This window comes from Scyliorhinus torazame, chromosome 1 (assembly GCF_047496885.1).
Source record: "Scyliorhinus torazame isolate Kashiwa2021f chromosome 1, sScyTor2.1, whole genome shotgun sequence".
Lineage (NCBI taxonomy): Eukaryota > Metazoa > Chordata > Chondrichthyes > Carcharhiniformes > Scyliorhinidae > Scyliorhinus > Scyliorhinus torazame.
The window spans coordinates 198516116-198537258 of NC_092707.1; the positions used below are offsets into that span (position 1 = coordinate 198516116).

General features: G+C 51.0%; 1 protein-coding gene across 2 annotated transcripts in view; it reads right to left on the reverse strand.

The window, feature by feature from the left end:
- The window catches only part of LOC140418355 (ephrin type-A receptor 7-like), a 906389-nt gene that overhangs the window by 59490 nt on the left and 825756 nt on the right, over positions 1-21143 (reverse strand). For both annotated transcript variants that reach the window (XM_072501830.1, XM_072501826.1), the window contains 3 exons: positions 18075-18200; positions 16453-16638; positions 3662-3723 (listed from right to left, as the gene is read on the reverse strand). In XM_072501830.1, the coding sequence (XP_072357931.1) occupies positions 3662-3723; positions 16453-16638; positions 18075-18200 (374 nt within the window). The remainder of the gene's footprint in view (positions 1-3661; positions 3724-16452; positions 16639-18074; positions 18201-21143) is intronic.

Here is a 21143-nt window from a genome sequence, read left to right on the forward strand (position 1 = left end):
ACAGCGACAGGGGGTCCTCTTTCATGAGTGACGAGCTGCGCCAGTTCCTGCTCAGCAAGGGTATAGCTTCAAGCAGGACGACCAGCTACAACCCCCGGGGGAACGGGCAAGTAGAAAGGGAGAACGGCACGGTCTGGAAGGCCGTCCTACTGGCTCTACGGTCCAGGGATCTCCCAGTTTCACGGTGGCAGGAGGTCCTCCCGGACGCTCTCCATTCCATCCGGTCGTTATTATGTACGAGCACTAATCAAACGCCTCACGAGCGTCTCCTTGTCTTCCCTAGGAGGTCCTCCTCTGGAACGTCGCTGCCGACCTGGCTGGCGGCCCCAGGACCCATCCTGCTCCGAAAGCACGTGCGGGCACATAAGGCGGACCCGTTGGTCGAAAGGGTTCACCTCCTCCACGCAAACCCCCAGTACGCCTACGTGGAGTACCCCGACGGCCGACAGGACACGGTCTCCCTGCGGGATCTGGCGCCCGCCGGCACCACGCACACCCCCCCGGCACCATCAACCCAACCGCCCCCCTTCCTGCCACCGCCGCACCCCGCGACCGCCCCCTTCCCAGGAGGATCAGCCCCCCTCCCCTTTGCACCGACAGCTAAAACCGTGCGGTTCCCGGAGGCGACAACGCTGGTACAAGCACCACCACCACCGCCGGGGCCGAGGCGATCGACACGGACGACCAGACCGCCCGACCGACTCGTGGCGTCGATGTAAAACAAAGATGGACTGTCCAATGAACATTTTGTTTTCATATCTCCTCTGTAAATAGTTGTAACAGGACGATACTGTCCAATACGGTCCTACCATGTAACTGTTCTCTCCTCCCAGGACCAGTATTGTAAACCCTTACCACCATACGAAGCATCACCCCGCCGGGTTCATTTTTGACAAGGGGTGAATGTGGTAGTATGTATTGGGGGTCATGTGGGACTGGAAGCCCTAATGTCATTGGCTGACAGATCCCGGGTCCTGGTTGGCCGTTAACCTCATACTCCGCCCTGAAGGCGAAGTATAAGAAGCCGGTGCCTTCCCCCGCATGCCAGTTTACTATCGGGCTGCTGGGGAACAGACACGCTTAATAAAGCCTCATCGACTTCACTCTGTTTGTCTCACGGAGTCTTTGTGCGCCACAGGTGGTGCCAGTGATTAGAAGGGGAAGCCACCATATGCCTGTGAGGGAAGGTATGGGGCTAATGCCTGTGAGGGAGGGAGGTGCCCGATTTTTGTGGGGGGGGGGCGGAGGGACCTGATCTCTGTGGGGAGGTGGGGTGGGGTGGGAGGGACCTGGAGTGAGTTTCTCCGACCCCCCGCCGGGTTGGAGAATCGCCAGGGGCTGGCGTGAATCCCGCCCCTGCCGGTTGCCGAATTCTCCGGCACTGGATATTCAGCGGGGGCGGGAATTGCGCCGCGTCGGTTGGCGGGCCCCCCCCCCCCGCGATTCTCCAGCCCGGATGGGCCGAAGTCCCACTGCTAGAATGCCTGTCCCACCGGCGTAGATTAAACCACCTCTCTTACCGGCGGAACACGGCGGCGCGGGCGGGCTCCGGGGTCCTGGGGGGGGGGGCGCGGGGCGATCTGGCCCCGGGGGGTGCCCCCACGGTGGCCTGGCCCGCGAGCGGGGCCCACCGATCCGCGGGCGGGCCTGTGCCGTGGGGGCACTCTTTTCCTTCCGCCTTCGCCACGGTCTCCACCATGGCGAAGGAGGAAGAGACTCCCTCCACAGCGCATGTGCGGGGATGCCGTGAGCGGCCGCTAACGTTCCCGTGCATGCGCCGCCCGGCAATGTCATTTCCGCACCAGCTGGCGGGGCACTTCCGCCAGCTGGCGGGGTGGAAATCAGTCCGGTGCGGGACTAGCCCCTCAAGGTTAGGGCTTGGCCCCCTAAGATGCGGTGGATTCCGCACCTTTGGGGCGGCGCGATGCCTGACTGATTTGCGCCGTTTTTGGCACCGATCGGCGGACATCGCGCGATACCGGAGAATTTCACCCCTGATCTCCGTGGGGGGGGGGGGGGGGGTAATCTCCATGGGGGAGTGTCCCAATCTCCATGGGGGGGGCGGGCAATCTCCGTGGGATGGAGGAGGGGGAGCATTATCTCCTTGGTGGGGGGGGGGGAATCCTGCTTTCCAGATGCATGATCTTTGCCCCCCCCCCCCCCCTCCACCAACTGGCTGTGTGATTCCTGCCAGCACATTGAAATTTCAGTTAAAACGGGCAAGAACGGGAATCTGTGAAGCCGGCAAGTTTCACACAGCATTTTCTGCCTGATCCAACACTGCAATTTTGGGAAAATCACAGCTCAGTGTTTGGTCCAAAGTGCTTCTGCTAGCCCGCACAGCTGAGGAGATAATATTTGGAAACAGAGATCGGTTACATTCACAATACAGACCCCATGCTACTCCAACATTGTAGTTCTCTGAACAATGGTCGACGTCTTCTGGTCAGTGTCAAAGAGGGTACCGTATGAGACTGACTGTGATTTAAACTGCTCATTTGCCATTTTACACTGAAACATTTGCACCTTCCAGTGCCGGCTGCAACAAGGATTCAGGAACAGAGTCAAGAAGCCAATTGTTGAGCGTATTTCCAGCACAGTCATGCCCAACATGAACTGAGACCCTTAAGGGTCTGTCTTCAGTTCACTGATTTACATAGTTTGTAATGGAGCTATCATCCTCCCCCCTCCTCACCCACAATAATGTCCACCTCCTCTCTCACTCCTGATAGCGCTCAACACCCCTTAACCTCCAACAATATTCACTTCCCCGTTAACCCCTGAGATCGTTCACCTGCTCCCTCATCCCCCACAGTGTTCACCCTCCTCCCTCACCCCCGACAGTGTCCATGAGTGGGTTGGGGACGAGGACTATCTGTGGGGGTGGGGTGAGCACTATCCATGGGGCTGAGCACTCCCCATGGCGTCGGGGTTGAGTACCATTCGGGAAGGAGGTGAACTTTGCCGGGTCAGGAGTTGGGGCAGAAGTTACAATTGTAATATTGTCAGCCGGGTTGTGGGGGTGGGAAAGTTAACAGTGTTCGGTGGCGGGAGCGGTGGGGGGAGGGGAGGGAGGGTTGTTCGGTCGGGGGAGGGGTAGTGAACATTGCCAGAATGGGGGCTGGGTTGGGAGGCGACCATTGCTGTGGACACTCCAGATGATTTAGTTAGCAGTTTGCTGGTCTTAGATCTCCAATGAAAATCTTTACATAAAAACCAGGTTAAATGTAGCTCAAACAGCAAGTCCCTGAGGTTCTGGCCATCTGATCCACATTGGAATAACGGAGTAATCTGGATATGATAAAACCATTAATCAGAGCCTTCCACTTCAGTGTCATGGATGTGTGCATGTCAGGACTTCCTCAAGGTCCCAAGGTGCATCAGCAACGGAAGTTAATTTGGAGGCCTCCATATCGGAAGATTGGGTCAATGAGTCATGTAAGAGAAGCCAGAAATTCTCTTTTCTGCTTTTTCCTCCACCCTAGGCAGTGTTAGTCCACATCCATCTGGTCCCTCTGGGGAATGACTAACTCAAAGAGTGTGAGGGATCACACAGTGTCTCATGAACACAAGAGTGCTGTGGACTGCTGTTTGGTTACAAATGCAATCCATTTTAGAAGCCAACTGGCTCAAAAACAGGCCAATAAATCTGATGCCTTACCCTCAAGAAGGAGTCCAACACTGCATTTCCCATGTATTCAACTACAATCATCATGGGTTTACCTGTAAATGGGAAACCACAATGTTAGTGATCTGTAACATTACAAAACACACAGTGAAAATTTGTAGATACTGGACCACAGCATTTTCCAATTACAAATTGCAGGGTTGTGCTGACAGTCAAATGCGTCATCGCAAAGAGTTTAAAGCCTCAGCAAAAAAAATGTAAACATTAAATAATTTTGAAAAATTAGTAAATTCTGGGTGATGTTCTATCTTGGAGCACATCATATATCCTGCAGGTTTCACACGAAGAACATTTTGAGTGAAATAAGGCTTGGGATGTTGAATCTGCACTCAATATTGGTTTAAAATCACATAATCAAAAGAGATTTATTAGTAAATGTTGTAATAGTGAAAAGGAGAAATTGTGCGTTAATTGCAGATTTATGGCTTCAATAAACCAACCCTTTGTGGTAACACGCTCACCTCCAAGTCAGACAGTTGTTAGATCAAATCCTATTCAGAGGTTGGAGCATAGACACTGCTGGCACTCCCAGTGCAGTACGGAGAGAGTGCTGCAATGTCTGAGATGCCATCATGCAATGAGACATTGGCCTGAGGGCTTATTTGCCCTCAATGGTAGACATGAAGGTCGCATGGCTCTCTTCTGCAGCAGGGTGAGTTTGCCCCACTGTTCAGCACTAGTCGACAGAAGGGTAAAAAATGCAGGCCACACATGTAAAGTATGCCTTACACTTCCAAACTGTCCATCATGCATGGACTCACAGAAGGTTCTAGAACCATGGAAAATTAATGCCACAGAAGGCAGCTATTCGGCCCATTGATGCTGTGCATGCTGGAAATAATCAATCCGGGCTAATCTCACCTTACAACTCTCGGTCCACAGTTGTGTCGGTTAAAGCACTTCAAGTGCACATCCAAATCTGATTTAAAATGCAGTCAGGATTTCTCTGCCTCAACTATTCGTTCAGACAGTGAGTTCTGAACCTTACCACTCTCTTTGGTGAAAAATGCATTACTCAACTCGCCTCCAAATCTTCTTTAAATGTTTAAACTTCAGGTTAGTTTGCCGCCACCACCGTCCCTGGTTATTGAACTTTCTGGAAGGCAAATATATCCTTCATGTCCACTCTAGCCAGACCCCACATAATTTTATACACTTCAATTAAATCTCCCCTCAGCCTTCAATGTGTAATGGTTTATCTGAGCCTCACCAATCTCTCTTCATCATCCTTCAATCAGTCTACATCCTTGAAAATTTGCTTCCTACCCTCTCCATTGTGATCCCAGCCTTCCTGTAAATGTATGAAGCACTCTAGCTCTGGTCTATTCCGTGTTTTATAGAGTTCGAGCCTAATCCTCCCAGCTCTTATATTCTGTGCCTCAACTAATAAAGGCAAGTGTCCCATTTGATGCCCTAACCACCTTACCTACCTGTCCCACGACCTTCAGTGATCCAAAGAAATACACTCCAGACTCCCTCTGTTCCTCTACACTTCTCAGTATCCTGCCAATTACTGTGTATTCCCTTGCCTTGAATTAATTTGCCCCTTTCGGTGTAGGTTGATGACTACATGCCACAAAAGCAAAAAAAAACCTCTTAGAAATAGTGCGATGGGATGTTTTACTTCCGACTGAGAGGGTTCAAGATCCTGGCATCTCCAACAGTGCAGCACTCCCGCAGTACTGCAGTGGAGTTTCAGCCTCAATTTTGTGCTCAGGTTTGTGGTGCGGGATGCAACAAGCTTTAAAAAAATTCCCAAATATTGCACATTAAATGCATTCTCTATTTCTTCCCATATCGTGCACTATTTTGTATCTTAGATGAATGCTCCCACTGCCATTCTTGAGTTGGGACCTTGGAAGGTATGATAGCATGTCCCGTGGTGAATCATCCATCAACATTCTCTTGAGGAGATTCTGGCTTTCGGCTCAGAAAATCATATCACTTGTTTTTCCATTTAACCACGTCGAGTATATCAACAACCACTTTAATTTGGATAATGCTGGCAAAATATCAATAGGAAAACAGGAAGTCAGGGGCAGGATTTTCGGCGATGCGCATTCACTGGCGGCGGAATTCTCTACTCTCGCCACTTGTCAATGGGATTTCCCATTGAAGCCATCCTACGCTAATCCCGAATGGCCGGAGACTCCGGCCCAGGTGTCCAAAAGCACTGTCAAAGGCTTTAACAGGGCCCTTAAGGTGGGTAGAGACACTGCATGGTTGAGGTGGTTTAGAGACAAAGGGCGGGATTCTCTGTCGCGCGACACTGGAATCACGATTGCGCAGAGAATGCACAGAGAATTGCACGTGAGCCGAATATCGTAGCCAGAGCCGGGCGCCCGACAGAATGTCATGCTCCGGTGCCACGACAGCGGTGTCAATGCATTCTACTCCGCACATACAGTAAATGCCATTGGCATAACATTTAACAGGCCTGACCCGGCATTGTCGTGATCGAGTTGTGCACCAGCATCCTGAAAATGTGGTTCAGGTGCCTGGATCGTTCTGGAGGGGCCTTCCAGAATACCGCTAGAAAAGTCTCCCTCATTGTGGAGTTTTGCTGCATCTTCCACAACATCGTGCAGCAGAGGGGCGACCTGTTAGAGGAGGAGGATGAATACCAGACCTCGTCCAGCGAGGAGGATGCAGGGGTGGTGCAGTTGGAGGTGAGTCAACCGCCTGCAGGACAATGGCCAGGGTGGCCGGGACACAGGATGCTCTAATCGGCATCAGGTTCACCGACTAGGGGGGTCTGGCCAGTGGCACTAACGTCCCATCCCACACCCACACCATCGCTCCACACGCCCCCAGCCGACCACTGCCTCCCATAACCACTCTCCCAGCACCACTATCCCTCCCACCACCACCGCACCCCGTAACCCTTTCCGTGATTCCTGCCTGACTTACTATGGGGTGCAGGCCCTGGGTTGGCTGTAACAACGGGTCTTGTCCGTGAAACAAAGGATGTTGATGACCCGCTCTGTGATAAGCTCTGGTGCTCCACATCGTCTGCCTCCTGCCCATGGTAGCGCTTTCCATCGTCCACCTGAGTGAGTTCTGCATGCGAGCTGGCCATTCCATCACACAGTCCCACTGAACCCTTGGGACGGGGTGCTGCATGGTGTCGGACCCGGTGCCCTGGCCTCTGCCCATCTCTGCCATCTGCCCATCTCCCCCCCACGACCCCCACCCACACCCATTGCATCCCATTTGCAGCCAGCCCAGCCCAGCCAGAGCCATTGCTCACACCGTTCTGAAAGAGCACCGAGGCAGGTTGGAACCTTTGTGCGCAGGTGTTTATTTTGAGCGTAACAGGCGAACAACTCTATAATGGTTTGTGCCCCAGCCCCTAACGCTATTCTAAGTGCTGCACCGGTGCCAACTTAACTGGTGTCTACCTTTCTGGTCTTACAGGTCCCAATGCTAGGTCTAGGTGGATCCCCAGGTGGTACATCAGGAGTGGAGGCACCCTGCTGCGATTCCCACCCTGTGACCTGGTGTAGAAGCCAGCTATTTTTTACAGGTAAAAGTGCTAGGTTAAAGATAGCTATTTAGCATTAAGCCCCTAGTCTATTAAATACCATTTTAAAACTCACTCATAACCTCAGGTCATTTCAAAACACACATTCAGCATTTCAAAACACAGCTTCAACAGAACACAGCATTATAGATTAAAAACGACATTCCTATGCAGCTAACAAGAAAAAGTAACCCAAGGACAAGGCAAGCTCCATGGCAACAGCATAGAGACCATTGTCCTAACAAGCAAGTCAGCAAGAAACTGGTTCAAGCATTCCATAGCTCATACAAGAGTACATTTTAAGTTAACGTTGCCTATTAATGACAGACGGCTGAGCGTCGAATCAAACTTATTTGATGTTAATCCAAACCAATTAGAATTACATTGGGGTGTAAACAGATGGCTAAATCCTGATATGATTTGGTCTCTTCAGCCATTTTTTACTTCATGAATCAATCTATACTTTGGCTTAACTATTCACTGTCTTTCTGTTTTTTCATATTCACTTTCTGACTTTGACTTTTGAAGTTTTGCAAGCTGTTTGCCGTAAGCAAGAAAATCATTTCTGTATTACTTGAAAGTTGAATTGTCTACAAGATTGCTTCTATTGAGTCCTTTGCTAGCTGGACTTATTAGAGAATATGACTTTAAATGATTCTCAATTGTAATCAATAGAGGCAAATAAAACAGATTCTTATTTGCACCTGAGAAGTTTTAACTCAAATTTCTACTGAGTTTTAGTGTTCGCAAGTGCCTCTAAATCCGCATGGTAGATCTCACAGCTGGGTCCCCTTTGGCGCCAGTCGTCACGAGCGACTGTCAGTTGCATGGCTGTCCCAGGTGGTGTGGTACCATCCTGTTCTGCCTGCTGCCCAACGGATTTGCCAGGAACAGGGGTGGGTCTGAGGTTATCTGGTGTTCCAGCACCTTCCCTGCGGGAATTATCAGCACGGTCCCCATCACCTCCTCCTCCCTCGGGGTGCCCAATAGCCCCCGGGCTTCTCCATGGGACAGGGGTGTGACCGGAGCAAACCCGTGGTGCTCCCCAGCCACCTGGCGCTGCCAGTCCTGGAGGCCCACTCTCATCGCAACCAGCGACGCAATGCTCATGGCCATGGAGCAGAGACGTGGCCATCTCCTGGGACTGGCTCAGGTCACCCATGAAAATGAAAATCACTTATTGTCACAAGTAGGCTTCAAATGAAGTTACCGTGAAAAGCCCCTAGTCGCCACATTCCGACGCCTGTTCGGGGAGGCCGGTAGGTACGGGAATTGAACCATGCTGCTGGCCTGCCTTGGTCTGCTTTCAAAGCCAGCGATTTAGCCCTGTGCTAAACCAGCCCCCATCGCCTGGGCAATGCCATCAACACCCTCAGCCATAACGTGTTGTGACTGAGCCAAGCTCTGGAGTGGCGCTGCAATGTCCAGGTGGCCCTGGTACATAGCTGCCTGTGACAGGGCAGCCCTATCCTGTACCTTGGACACCACCTGCACAGATTGCCCCAGGCATTGGACATCCTGACCCATGGCCGATACCTTCGCCCCCAAAGGCCTCCACCATGAACGCCACCTGTGCGGTGTTGGCCTGGGTGGCACGCATTGTCCTGCAGGCGGTTGAATACCTCCAACTGCACCTGCAGACGATGGATGGTTGCTGACAGCCCCTCATGTAGTCCCCGGCTCTGTGTCAGCATCTCTGTTTCCAATGGGACCGCCCTCTCTAGAAGCCCTAGACCCCTCTGGACAGCAACTAGTCCCTGCGATCGGGCCGCTCTCCGACTGCCCGCCCCCTCGGAGGTTCCTACCTTCACCTGATGTTCCACTGCACGTGTATGGTTTGTACCAGATACTGCCCCAGGAGCCTGTTCACTAACATACCCAACCAAGGAGAGTGTCTCTGGGATGGTGGAGGGTGTTGGAGACAGCTGTGACGGACAATCAGTGTCATCCACGGACTGGTGCTCTGGGTAGTCTCTGCAGGCGTAAGGAGGCTCTCTTCACTGTCCTTTGCTACATCATCACTGGAATTTGTTTGTGGTTGGGGTCAGAACTGGGAACACCAGAAGGGTCCGCCTCATCACCAGGTGATCCTGCAAGACATGAATCATGATTGGATCACAGATTGGGGTGATGGCGTTGTGGGGAAGATGCAATGGTGTGGGCTGGTATGGGGGAGGTGATAGGGTGGTGTGGGGGTCGTTCCACGCATGCCAGCAGGACACCGCAAATCAGCGGGAGCTCGCTTGGTTGCCCGATGACCTCCGTCTTGGTTGCTGCCCTCTCTCTTAAGGCCCACTGACCAAGTTCAGTGTCCATTACTCCATGACAGTGAGGGGCTGCAGGTCCACCGGGCTCCTTCCAGTCTTCTCTCTCTCTGCTGTTCTGTGCCACCTTCTCCTGGGGCGGGGGAAAGACAGAAAGCGCAGTGTTAGGTAGTCAGCTGCATGCAACACAGGGGGTGGGCAACCGGTGGCCTTTGTGACCTGGGCACCCGGACTTGTTGGGCAGTATGGGTGCTGGCATGTGGTGCAGGGTGGGGTGTGCACACCCTGCTGGAGGGTGGGGTTCAGTCGCCCTTCACTTGAGGAGGGATTGTGGGTGTGTGGGAGGGGAGCTTTGTGCCAGGGGCACGGTGCTGCCTACTCACACTGGCCACCCTGAGGAAGTTGTGCAACTTCTTCCAGCACTGCCTGGCGGTGAGGCCCACGGCGCTCACGGCCTCTGTCACCTGTGCCCAGGCCCGGTGCATGACAGCGGGTGGCAGCCTCCTTCCCATCCCAGGGAACACGGTGGCCCACCTCTCCTCCACAGTGTCTAGCAAGGTCTCGAGCTCTGCGCCCATGAACCGGGGTGCTGCACTCCATGCTGCCATCTTGTTGGCTGGGATGAGTGTGTGTGGGGAGTGGAGTATTAATATGTGGCTGCGGCTTGTCAGCCTCTCGAGTGGTAATCCGGACCTCGGCAAATTGGACACCATTTTTCATTGGAATCACTCGAGTTCCACGTGGTGCCGGTGTTAGCCCATTAACGGATCAAGAATTGCTCCGGTAATGATGCCAATTTAGTTGTCGTAGAAGTCCACCTATTCAGTCCCGGCATCAATACTTGGGGCTGGAATCTCTTATTTTGAGGCTATGTCCGGAGGAAGTGTCTAGTTTTACAATGAAAAAGTCGTCGGCGCCCCCGCATCGATGCTCCTGGGTAAAATGCCCGGCGTTCCCAACAAAACGGCCGGGGAATTTCTGGGTACGTGGCCGCGCATGTGCTCGGCGGCGACCTGCAGCGTTTGTGCCATACAACAAGCGCCGGCCACACGTGGACCTGGCCAAGTAGTGTCCCCCTGGACCACCCCTCGCCAACCCAGCCCTCCCTCCCACCAGTCCTCCCAGCCCTCTCTGAAGCCCCCCCTGCCAGCAGCATGGGTCCCTCTTCCCCGACTGTGGCAGCACTGGACACAGTCAGCAGCCGCCACGCCGGGTTTATGCAAAGTCAGACCACACGCGACCGACGCGGTCGGGAACTCGGTCAATTGGGGGCGGAGTATTGGGCGAGGGCCTCAAAGCGACGTGCTGATGCCATTACAACGGCGTGCGGTGTGCTCCTAGATGACTATTTTTGGAGGGGGCGGAGCATCCGAAATACGGCGCCGGCCCCGTTTTGGTCGCAAAGGGGGTTCTCCGCCTGATCGGCAAATACGATTTCAGCATCGAGCAACGGATATCCCTCTCTTAGTCTCTAAAACAGAGGGCTGGATTCTCCGATTTTGAGACGAAGTGCTGACGCCGGCGTGGAAACAGTGATGTTTTACAACAGCAAAAACAGCGCAACAGCTGCACCGATTCAGCAACTCTAAATGGGCCAGCACCATCGCCACGTGGAACGCAACCGGTTCCAAGCGAAACAGCGCCAGATTCGGCGGGTCCGTGATTGGCAGCCGCATTTAAACGACCCATCACCGTCATCCCCACTCTCACCGTGCCAGTCAAGACGATGGCTGCAAGGAGAGCAGCGCCATGGTTCAGGGATGCTGAGCTGTATACCATCCTGGATGCCGTGGAGGAAAGATGCTGACCCAGTACCTTGGCCCGGCAGGAAGGCCACCAGGCGCCACCGTTTGCCGTGCCTAGGTACAGGTGGCAGACACAGTCAATGCCGTTGGTAAAACCATCTGGATTGGCCAGCAGTGCCGGAAGAGACTCCACCACTACCCATGCCAGCCACTGATGCCACCACCTACCCAACCTCTGGGCTCCCTGCGCCGGAACGTCTAACAGTGTCGTTGTATGTGTTTGCCCACCCCCTCAAGGGGAAGGCTACACATAACCGCCGGGAGCGGGAGATGACCGGAGGGAGACCACTAGAACTGCGGGCCCTCACCATCCCCGAGCAGAGGTCGGCGGTGGCCCAGCAAGTGAGACCCTGCTTAGTTGAACATTCCCATGACACATGTGTGCCTCCCCACACCCCACTCGACCCACCCCCCTCACCCCTGTTGTACCTTCTAAACCACAGTGTGTCATTAGCTCGTATACGATGGACAAATGACCACACAAGTTGTTTAATACGGTAATAGTTTCTTACACACACACAAAGTGAACACACACATACAAGCTGCACTCTACGCCAAGACACAAGAACGACCCTGACTGCACATCCGGGTGACTGGCATGTGCAGAGCAGATATGGCCTCATCTGGAATCTGTTGTCTGGCTGTGCTGGGTGTCTGTCGCTGGTCGTCGGTGTCCCCGGCTCTGTTCCCTCTGTGGATGGCCCCCTCCCCGGCTGGTGAAGGTATCACCGTTGTTGTCCTCGGTGGTCGAGTGAGCGGATGGGGGGGCTGTGCAGCACCTTTCATCCCTTACAGGTTTTGCGTGTTTTGGGCTGTCCCCGGTAAATGTCCAATAGATCACCCTGATCAATCTCAACCAATTGGTGGTGGACTCCTCGATGGCGGGACTGGTCCCAGTCGGCCATGGCCGTTGGTGTCCGAGGCATTTAGGCCTTCCCAAATAAAGAAACCGACGTCACCAAGTCAGCCACATATTGTTACTTTCTATCTGGAACCCATTTTCCCTGGATGTCCTTTCAATGGCCTTTTCCCTGCGTTAGTTTCTGCAAGGTCTGGGCTGCAGCCTTTGTATATATGCACGCCACAACCTGTCTGCGTCTCGGTGTTGACCAATTTCCCATCAATCTGTGCGGTAGCCACTTTGTATGCTCACACCCCTTACCCTCACTCCCCACCCTCATCACCCTTACCCTCCTCACCCCCGGCCTGTCATCCGCCGATTCCCCCAGTCCTGTCACCCGTCCCTGCTGCCAGGGGCACCGTTGGCTAGCACTGCCCTCACTGGGGGCTGCTTTGGGTGTGGCCCTGGATAGTCCCCCAGTGGGTGGCTGCCGGTTGGGCGGGGTGTTCGGTGCTGGAGGATGAGCACTCATACAGCCGGTGCCGCTGTGTAGAACCAGGGGCCGGGGTGAGTGGTCAGTGGGTATCAATAAGATGGCGGTCGATGCCTGGGCACTGCCCCAGTCCTGTGGGGGGAACCCCAGCTACTCGGCCCGCCCTCCCCCAGCCCTGGCATGCCACCCCCCCCCCCCCCCCGCAGCCAGCAAAGCCGGTGTCCGGGCCAGCAACCCGCAGTCACTCCACGCCATTTGCTACCTCCGCTCTCTGGCTCAGGAGCCAGGACGCCAGGTTCACAATTTTTGAGAGCACAAGTAAATGACACCGTCGGGAACTCGGCGCATCGGAGGCGGTGAATCAAGGAGGCCCCGGAGCATCGGGTGTCAGGCCTGCTAATGGTATGCCTACTGTACTTTTAACCCGCGCAGCGAGCAAAGCATTTATGCCATTTGCAGAGTGCCAGAGCATACCGATTTTGCGTCAAACTGGTGCCTAGCGCCATTTCGTCGTCAGAACCTATTCTCCGCCCAATCGCATTTTGCGTTTTTGCCATCGAGAATCCCGCCCAGAGAATCCCGTCCAAAGTCTTGCTGCCACTGGGGATGGAGAATTTGGAGCTTGGCCAAATCTCCCATTCACTGCAGCAGGGCTGCAGAATCTCATTGGCGTGAATGGATGCGAGAACCCCACCCAAAATGTGGTGGCAAATCTTCTTTTTATTCACTGGATGTGTCGAAGATTGTAGTTTAGTCGGGCAGCATTGTCGGCATGGGCTTGGAGGGCCAAAGGGCCTTTTCCTGTGCTGTACTTTTCTTTGTTCTTTGTTAGCGCTGGTTGGGCATTTATTGCCCATCCCTAATTAGCCTTGAGCTGAGCGGACATTTAAGATTCAACCACATTGATGTGGATCCATGTAGGCCAGACCAGGTAAGGATGGCAGATTTCCTTCCCTGAAGTGAACCAGACAAGTTTTTTTTGCAACACTGAACATGGTGATCATTAGAGCCAGATTTTTGTGGAATTCAAATTTCACCATCGGCCCTGGTTGGATTCAAACCTGGGTCCCCAAGAGCATTACCCTGGGTCTCTGGATTGCTAGTCCACCGACAATATCACTAACCCCACTGCTTTCCCTTGAGGCTATGCCACACATAAGAATGAGAGGGGAGGAGGAATGCACCGAAAGCCAAACTGTGGAGTGGTGTCAAGCCAGTGGAGATTATACTCATTAGGTTTCATGACGTTAGGCGGCATGATTAGCACTGCTGCCCATGGCGCTGAGGACCCTTGTACGAACCCGTCTCTGGGTCACTGTCCGTGTGGAGTTGAGCATTCTCCCCGTGTCTGCATGAGTTTCTCCCCCACAACCCAAAGATGTGCAGGGTAGGTGGATTGGCCACGCTAAATTGTCCCTTGATTGGAAAAAAATAATTGGGTACTCTAAATTTATAAAAAAGAATGCATGAAATTGTGGAGGAATTCTTAGGAGAGAATGAGAATTTTTCACTCAATGTGCTGAAGGTTGGGGAGCCAATGGAGATCAGTAAGGGCCTGAGAAGTGTTGCAGCCTGGAGCCCGATAGCATTGTGGATGAGTTGAAGTTTATGGAGGGTGAAGCTCGGGAGAACACTGAAGAGGACATTGATAAGGTTAATTTTGGATGTGACAGAGATGTGAATGAGGTTTTCAGCGCACGCAACTTGGCCTCCTGTTGAACACTCAGCCAGCCAACAATGTGGGTCCAGCTCAGGCCAACATCACAATCGTCTGAATGAGGAAACAAGTTCATTTTTCATGCTGTCTATCACCATGACAATGGGCACCGTAATTGTGATTGGCAACCTCAACATTCCAGAAGCAGAATGGATCAGTTTCTAGCCCCATGTTTACATCCAGTTATCTGGCATACTGAAGGTGTGACCAAGGACAGCTTACTTTCCTCCCTATCACTCCACTTCCCTCACCCCAACCTTCCCCTTTCTGACTTGATGCTATTCCAAGAACTGTTGCTTGCCCAGCTCCAGTACATCTATGGGGGACAGCGATAGCACAATATATATGAAGAGGCCCCGTCGTTTGATCTGGAACTCACAGCCAGCAGCCAAGGTATTACTTAGAGACAAGCAGATAGTTGAGATCTTCATGTGCTGATTCTCTGGGAATAAGTGAGCTGCAGCCAGGCCAGAGGGAAAGGATAATTCCTGTACCAGCTCCCCGATGGCAATGTCACAAATCAGTTCTGCTACAGCGGATAGAGATGAGGACCTCAATTGAATGGTATACAAAAAAACTCTGTTGAGTGAGCCAAATGAGATTCTGGGCTGGCAGTCAGCCCCTCTCACTGACAAGGAGCAGTCTGGCTCCATCTTGGCAGAGGCACTCACTTTCCCTCTCTGCAGCCTCTGCTCCAACTCTATGATGCTGCTAATCCAGAGGCACTGTCCCTGCTCTCCCGTTATGTTTTGTGGACAGCTCACCAAAGCCTGTGCCCTCTCTGTGAGGGTGCAGCAACACTTCCAAGGGCAAGAAATGCTGGTTTAGTCAGCCACCAACACTCTCAAGGGCAATTAAGAACAGGCAATAAATACTGGCTTAGCCAGCGACGCCCACATCACTTGAATGAATAAAAATAAAATATTCCCTTCCAAATCCAGGAACTTATCCCAAAACCTCTCCATATACTTCAGAAACTTTGCAATAGCAGACAATAAATTACCTTACCTGCACGTTGAATGCCTGACCCTTTAAAGTAAAGTTAGCCCCGATTGTAGCCAGTATGCTCTTTGGTGAGTGACAAGCAAGGACACTGAATGGACCTGCATGGTGCAAGTTCATAAATAATGCAACAAATCAGCCCGTAGCACTGACAGGCACCATGGAGGCACCAGCTTTCTGGTTTCTGGCACACGCAGGACCTTGGTGCAAGCAACCCTCCCAGTATGGGATGCCATACAGGCCACACCAGAAGCAGCTGGAGGTACTGTTCAGCCCACTCAAAAGGCCCCCGGTTTCTATTACCATTTTCAGGAGCACAACGGATCTGAATTTCACATCCCTGATGTCTTCAGTCTTGCCAATGTTGAGCTGCAGAAAATCTCACCTTATCCGTGAAATTGGTCACAAATGTTCCTCCTGGCAAAGCATCACCACAGCAATTGTATAGGCACCGTTCCATTGAATTTCAGTCATTGCAATCTAACCAGTACGAGATGCCCCAAAGTTTTAATCTGATATGTCAATAAACTACCCACCATTGAAAAACTCACATTGTTGAATTACCAGAAAAAAGCTCTTTCAAGTGATTCATCTTCAAATTTTGACATTTTAAATTTTGTTAATTTTCTGAAATTGTGCATGTTTCATTTTAGAAATATAATTTTTTTTAACTTTCATGGGATATCAGTCTCCCTGGCAAGGCCCATCCCAGATTGCCCTTGAACTGAGTGGCTTGCAAGACCATTTCAGAGGGAAATTAAGAGATACGCACATCACTGTGGGTCTGGAGTCACATGTAGGTCAGATGAGGTCAGGTTGACAGATTCCCTTCGCTAATGGAGATTAGTGAACAAGATGGGTTTTATGCCAATTGATGATAGTTTCATGGTTACCATTGCTGAGACTGTAGCTTTCAATTCCAGGTTTATTAATTGAAATCAAGTTCCATTAGTTGCCTTGGCAGGATTTGAACCCATATCCCCAGAGCATCGGTCTGGGCCTCTAGATTATTGTGGTAGTGACAGTACCACTTTGCCACATTGACAATTCTAATTGAAATTTAATGGCAGTAATACTTAAAGTAACAAGTAACAGGCATCATTCCACTGGAATGCTTACCTCTTGTGATAACTCCTTCGAGCCGGATGATATTTGAGTGGTCAAATTGTCCCATTATACTTGCTTCTGATAGGAAGGTGCGTTTCTGTTTTTCTGAACAGCCAACTTTCAGGGTTTTGATGGCCACGGGGAGCTCCCTCTTACTTGGGAGCTTAAGACAGCCTCTACAAATTTCCCCAAACTCTCCTATAAGAGACAACAAACTTTGTCAGCACAGTCTTTTCAACAACATGATTTGTGTAAGGTGAGGGGGTCATTGCTGTGTCTTGGCCTAAGTGCAGGATGTTGCTGTGCAGGTACTTGGGGTTTGGATTGCTGAATTTGTGTGATAGGAATGAGCTTGCACATATTGGTAGGTGATGTGGCTTCACATTCATGGGGTTGAGTGGCTATTCTGCAACAACCGCCAATCTACAAATGCGCAAAAACTGGGCGGGTCTCACCTTAGCTCGACGCCTATAATGTAATTGGTGATCGGGCAGAAAATCCCTTCTGACGTCCAAATCGGGGGCGGCACCGATTTGATGCCGGTCTTCTATCCTCCGCCTCTCCGAAATGGCATCATCGTGTCGCACGGCCCGCGCCATTAGAATGGCATTGGCGCATCACCTGAAGGCCCTCCCCTGATGCACGGCCCCGATGGGTCGGGTTCCTGACCGCGCGGTTGACATGTGGTCTCAGCAGTTGGGAACGTGGCATGGCGGCTGGGGACTGCGTCTAGTGCCGCCACAGTCGGCCGGGAGCCGTGCTGCTGGCCAGGGGGCTTCCACAAGTGTTGGGGGGACTGGTGGGCGGTGGCCAGGGGGGCAGCATTTAGGTCCGCGCACGTCCAGTGCCATGTTTTATGGAGCGACCACTGCAGGTTGTCGGCGTGCAAATGCGTGGCCACGGACCCGGCCATTCTCCAGCCATTTTTGTCGTGGGAGCCGGGAGTTTTACACGGCGCGGCTGCTAGCCCCTCATCGGTCGCAGGGTTGGTGAGGGTTCGGTGCCGATTTAGAAATCGTAAAACACCACAGTTCCCACGCCGGTGTCGGCACCTAGCCTCAAAATCGGAGAATCCAGCCCACTGACTTCGCAACAATTTTGCATGCTTTTAGAATTTCAACAGTACAGACTGATGCTCTGCACCGATCCCCCGCAAGATCTCTCTACCCAAGCCCATTCACCCGCCCATCCCATTAACCCGAAGCATTGATCATGGCCAATCCACCTAACCTGCATATATTTGGACTGTGGGAGGAAACCCACGCAGACATGGGGAGAACGTGAAAACTCCACACAGTCACCCAAAGTCGGAATCGAACCCAAGTCACTGACACTGTACTGTAGTAGTGCTAACTGCTGACCCACCGTGCCCGAGCCCAGCCAAAAAAGTGAGCAAGTGACATGCACCCAGAGATTTGTCACAAATGTTGGACTGGAGATGTTTGAGACAAAACTGAGGGATCACGACCTGTTCTTCTTTATTTAACACCAGATCTATATAGTCATTACTTCATGATGTATCTAGTTTTCACACCAACTGTTTTCAATGACAGTGTCAGTGTCTTGAGTCTGATTTTAGATATACTTCTGATGTCCTCTTTCTGGTTTTGAAAATGTAATAAAATAGTCAATACCTCCTCCAATAACTCTCTCAATTTTGATACAGGAAAGGTCCAATTCTTTGGCAAATAGATGCACTGCTTGAATGGGGTCTTCGCAAGTTTCTGGATCAATATAGGTTCTTCGACTTGGAATCTTAACTGTAATAAAAAATAAAGTCTATATTCATATAGAAGTAGAGACAAGTGCCAAACATCAGCAGAATAATGCAATTACTTGGTGCAGGGTTCAAGGCTCAGCCAACATTTACTGATATTGTTCTGTACAAACCATTACCAACACACACTCAAGATTCCTCATTGGTCTCTTTAGCAAACAGCGTAGGTGACCACTTTCGTGCAGAGATGTGGTGATAGTATACTATATATACGCAATTTATTCCCTAATGAACATACTATTGCACCATTCTACATTTGTGTTCCTTACATGGTCTATACTATCTCTCGGTTCTTCAACAAGTTAAAGTCTACTCCACAGGTTTCATATCAGAGGAGGAAATCATGTGGAGTCCATTGTATCGGCTGAAGAGTGGCATCTGTGATCTTGGGAAACTCTGGAGGAGGTGATGATTCAATGTAACAAATTTTTCACTACATTTTAAGTAGAAGTTATAAAAGAGGAATGGAGGAAGGATTGGTTTGCTACCAAGACCAATTCTGGGTTTATATATTGCTCCTATATTACTCCCAATAAACATTCTATCCCAGAAGTGTATTTATTTAAAGTTGTGCCAATTTTCTGTAGTCCCTAATAATGAAACACAATCTATTAAAAATGATATATTAAAAACATGTTTAATGTCGACAACATGAATATACACAACAGCTGAACCTGAACAAATAAAATCACTAAAATCTCGGAATATTTTTCAACTAACAGTTTCATCCTCTTCAGTCTATTGTTTCAAAATAAAGGGTGAAATCTCAAGGGGTGGCATGGCAGCACAATAATGGTAGCACTGTTGCTTCACAGCTCCAACCAGGTTTGACTCCCTGCTTGGGTGACTGTCCGCGCGGAGTCTGCACGTTCTCCCTGTGACTGCGTGGGGGTTCCTCCGGGTGCTAAGGTTTCCTCCCACAGTCCAAAGATGTGCAGGTTAGGTGGACTGGCCATGCTAAATTGCCCTTTGTGTCCAAAAAGGCTAGGTGGGGTTACTGGGTTTTGGGGATAGGGTAGAGGTGTGGCCTTAAGTGGGGTGCTGTTTCCAAGGGCCAGTGCACACTCGATGGGCCGAATGGCTTCCTTCTGCACGTAAATTCTATGATTCGCTGAGGCGTTGGGGACTGGGCTGCCGCTGCAAAACCAGCAAGAGAGCAAGGAGGTGGCCCGAGCTAGGATGCTCTTTTGGAGGGTCAGTGCAGGTTGATGGTCTGAATGGCCTCCTTCTGCGCTGTAGGTGTCTATGAGGATTCTGTGGATAAAGCTTCACCCACTCTTGTCCCAGCTGCATAACAGTTTTGAAAAGAAAACTTTATACTTCGCTTTTCTGTGTGGCCAACACTGGCCCACCTTTGTTTTGCATCTGGTAGCATTGCGTAGCTCACACTTTGCCCTTCGGTGCATCAAATTTGCATTTTGGTCTGACAGAGGTCATTGGAGCCCTGTTACCATATTTCCCCCATGAGGGTGTTCTTCTATGGGGGTCTGTTTCGCTCAGTTGGCTGGGCAACTGGTTTGTGATGCAGAGCAAGGCCAACAGTGTGGGTTCAGCCCTGTACTAGCTGAGGTTATTCATGAAGGCCCCACCCCTCTGAGGTGTGGTGATCATCAGGCTAAATCACCACCAGTCAGCTCTCCCCCTCAAATGGGAAAGAAGTCTATGGTCATTTGGGACTATGGTGACTTCACTTTACTAACCATATTGAAAACAAGGTTCCGGTCTGAAATAAGCGGCCTTCAGATCAGCCCATGTGCAGGTCCCAATATGTCAGCATTCACCTTGGGAGGAGGAGGCAGAAATTGATGCATTATCTTTTCCAGCTCAGTGCTACCCCATTCCCGTTGACTGAAGGTCGTGGAAATCAGGCGGCTCATGCTGATTGTGAAAAATCTGGATATTTTCTACATGCGCAACACTACAGGAAATAAAATCATGGACATAAAAGCCATCTGCTGAGCACATGTTTAGATCAACAATTAGCTCTGACTGGCTTCAGGACATGTCAATAGAGGTCACTTTTTCAAACAGATTTCCTGGCCTTTAAGGTGATAAGCTGGTGATAAAACTTGACATAGGCAATTAGGGATGGGCAATAAATGTTGGCTCTGCCAGTGACGCTCTTATACTGTGAATGAATGAGGAAAAAGAAGCAAAACAGGCTGCATCACATCAGTTGCCTGTTTTACATTCGACCTCATATTCAGATCCATTGACTTCAACAGCATAGACTGTGTGTCATATGATGTTCGGCCAAATGGATTTTAACGATTTTGCGCCAGATCCCATGTCCAATTTCACCCTGCCATCTCCAGCAGTGAAACATCACAATGGTGTTACAGATTCCAGGCTCTCCATGGGCAATGCCACAGGAGATCAGCTAGCACAAACTTCATAGCAGAGAGGGCACCAGGATCTGATCTTTGGCTCAAAGCTTTGCACTCTATGTCACAACTGGAGTCTGTTAGATTTCAGACTGGCAGCCTCTCTCTCCTTCAATGTCTGGTGTTCACTTGCGATGATGGTGAAATGTCTGGTGTAATGTTCCTTAATCCTCTGTGAGCATGTCCATATTGATTGCAGTGAAGCAATGCAACACGGCCGCACTCATCTTTCCATTTTAATTGTGCTGTGCGGGTCAATGCTCCAATCCCACCATCCATCCCTCACCCAATCAATCTTTGCATAGTGGTGCACACAATGATTGAACTCACCACCAAAGGGCATGGGTGTAATGGAAGTGCCTTACTTAGGCCCAAATCAGATCATAATGATCTCATGTGCGATGAAACAAATGGCCCTTTCCTGGTTGAATGGGTGTTAGAGGTTTAACAGAATTGTACAGCAGTAAGTTGAGATGCCTTTATATCGATTCGCCTCATGATTTAAAAGATTCTTTCTGAGCAGCCGGTTATAATAAACTGGA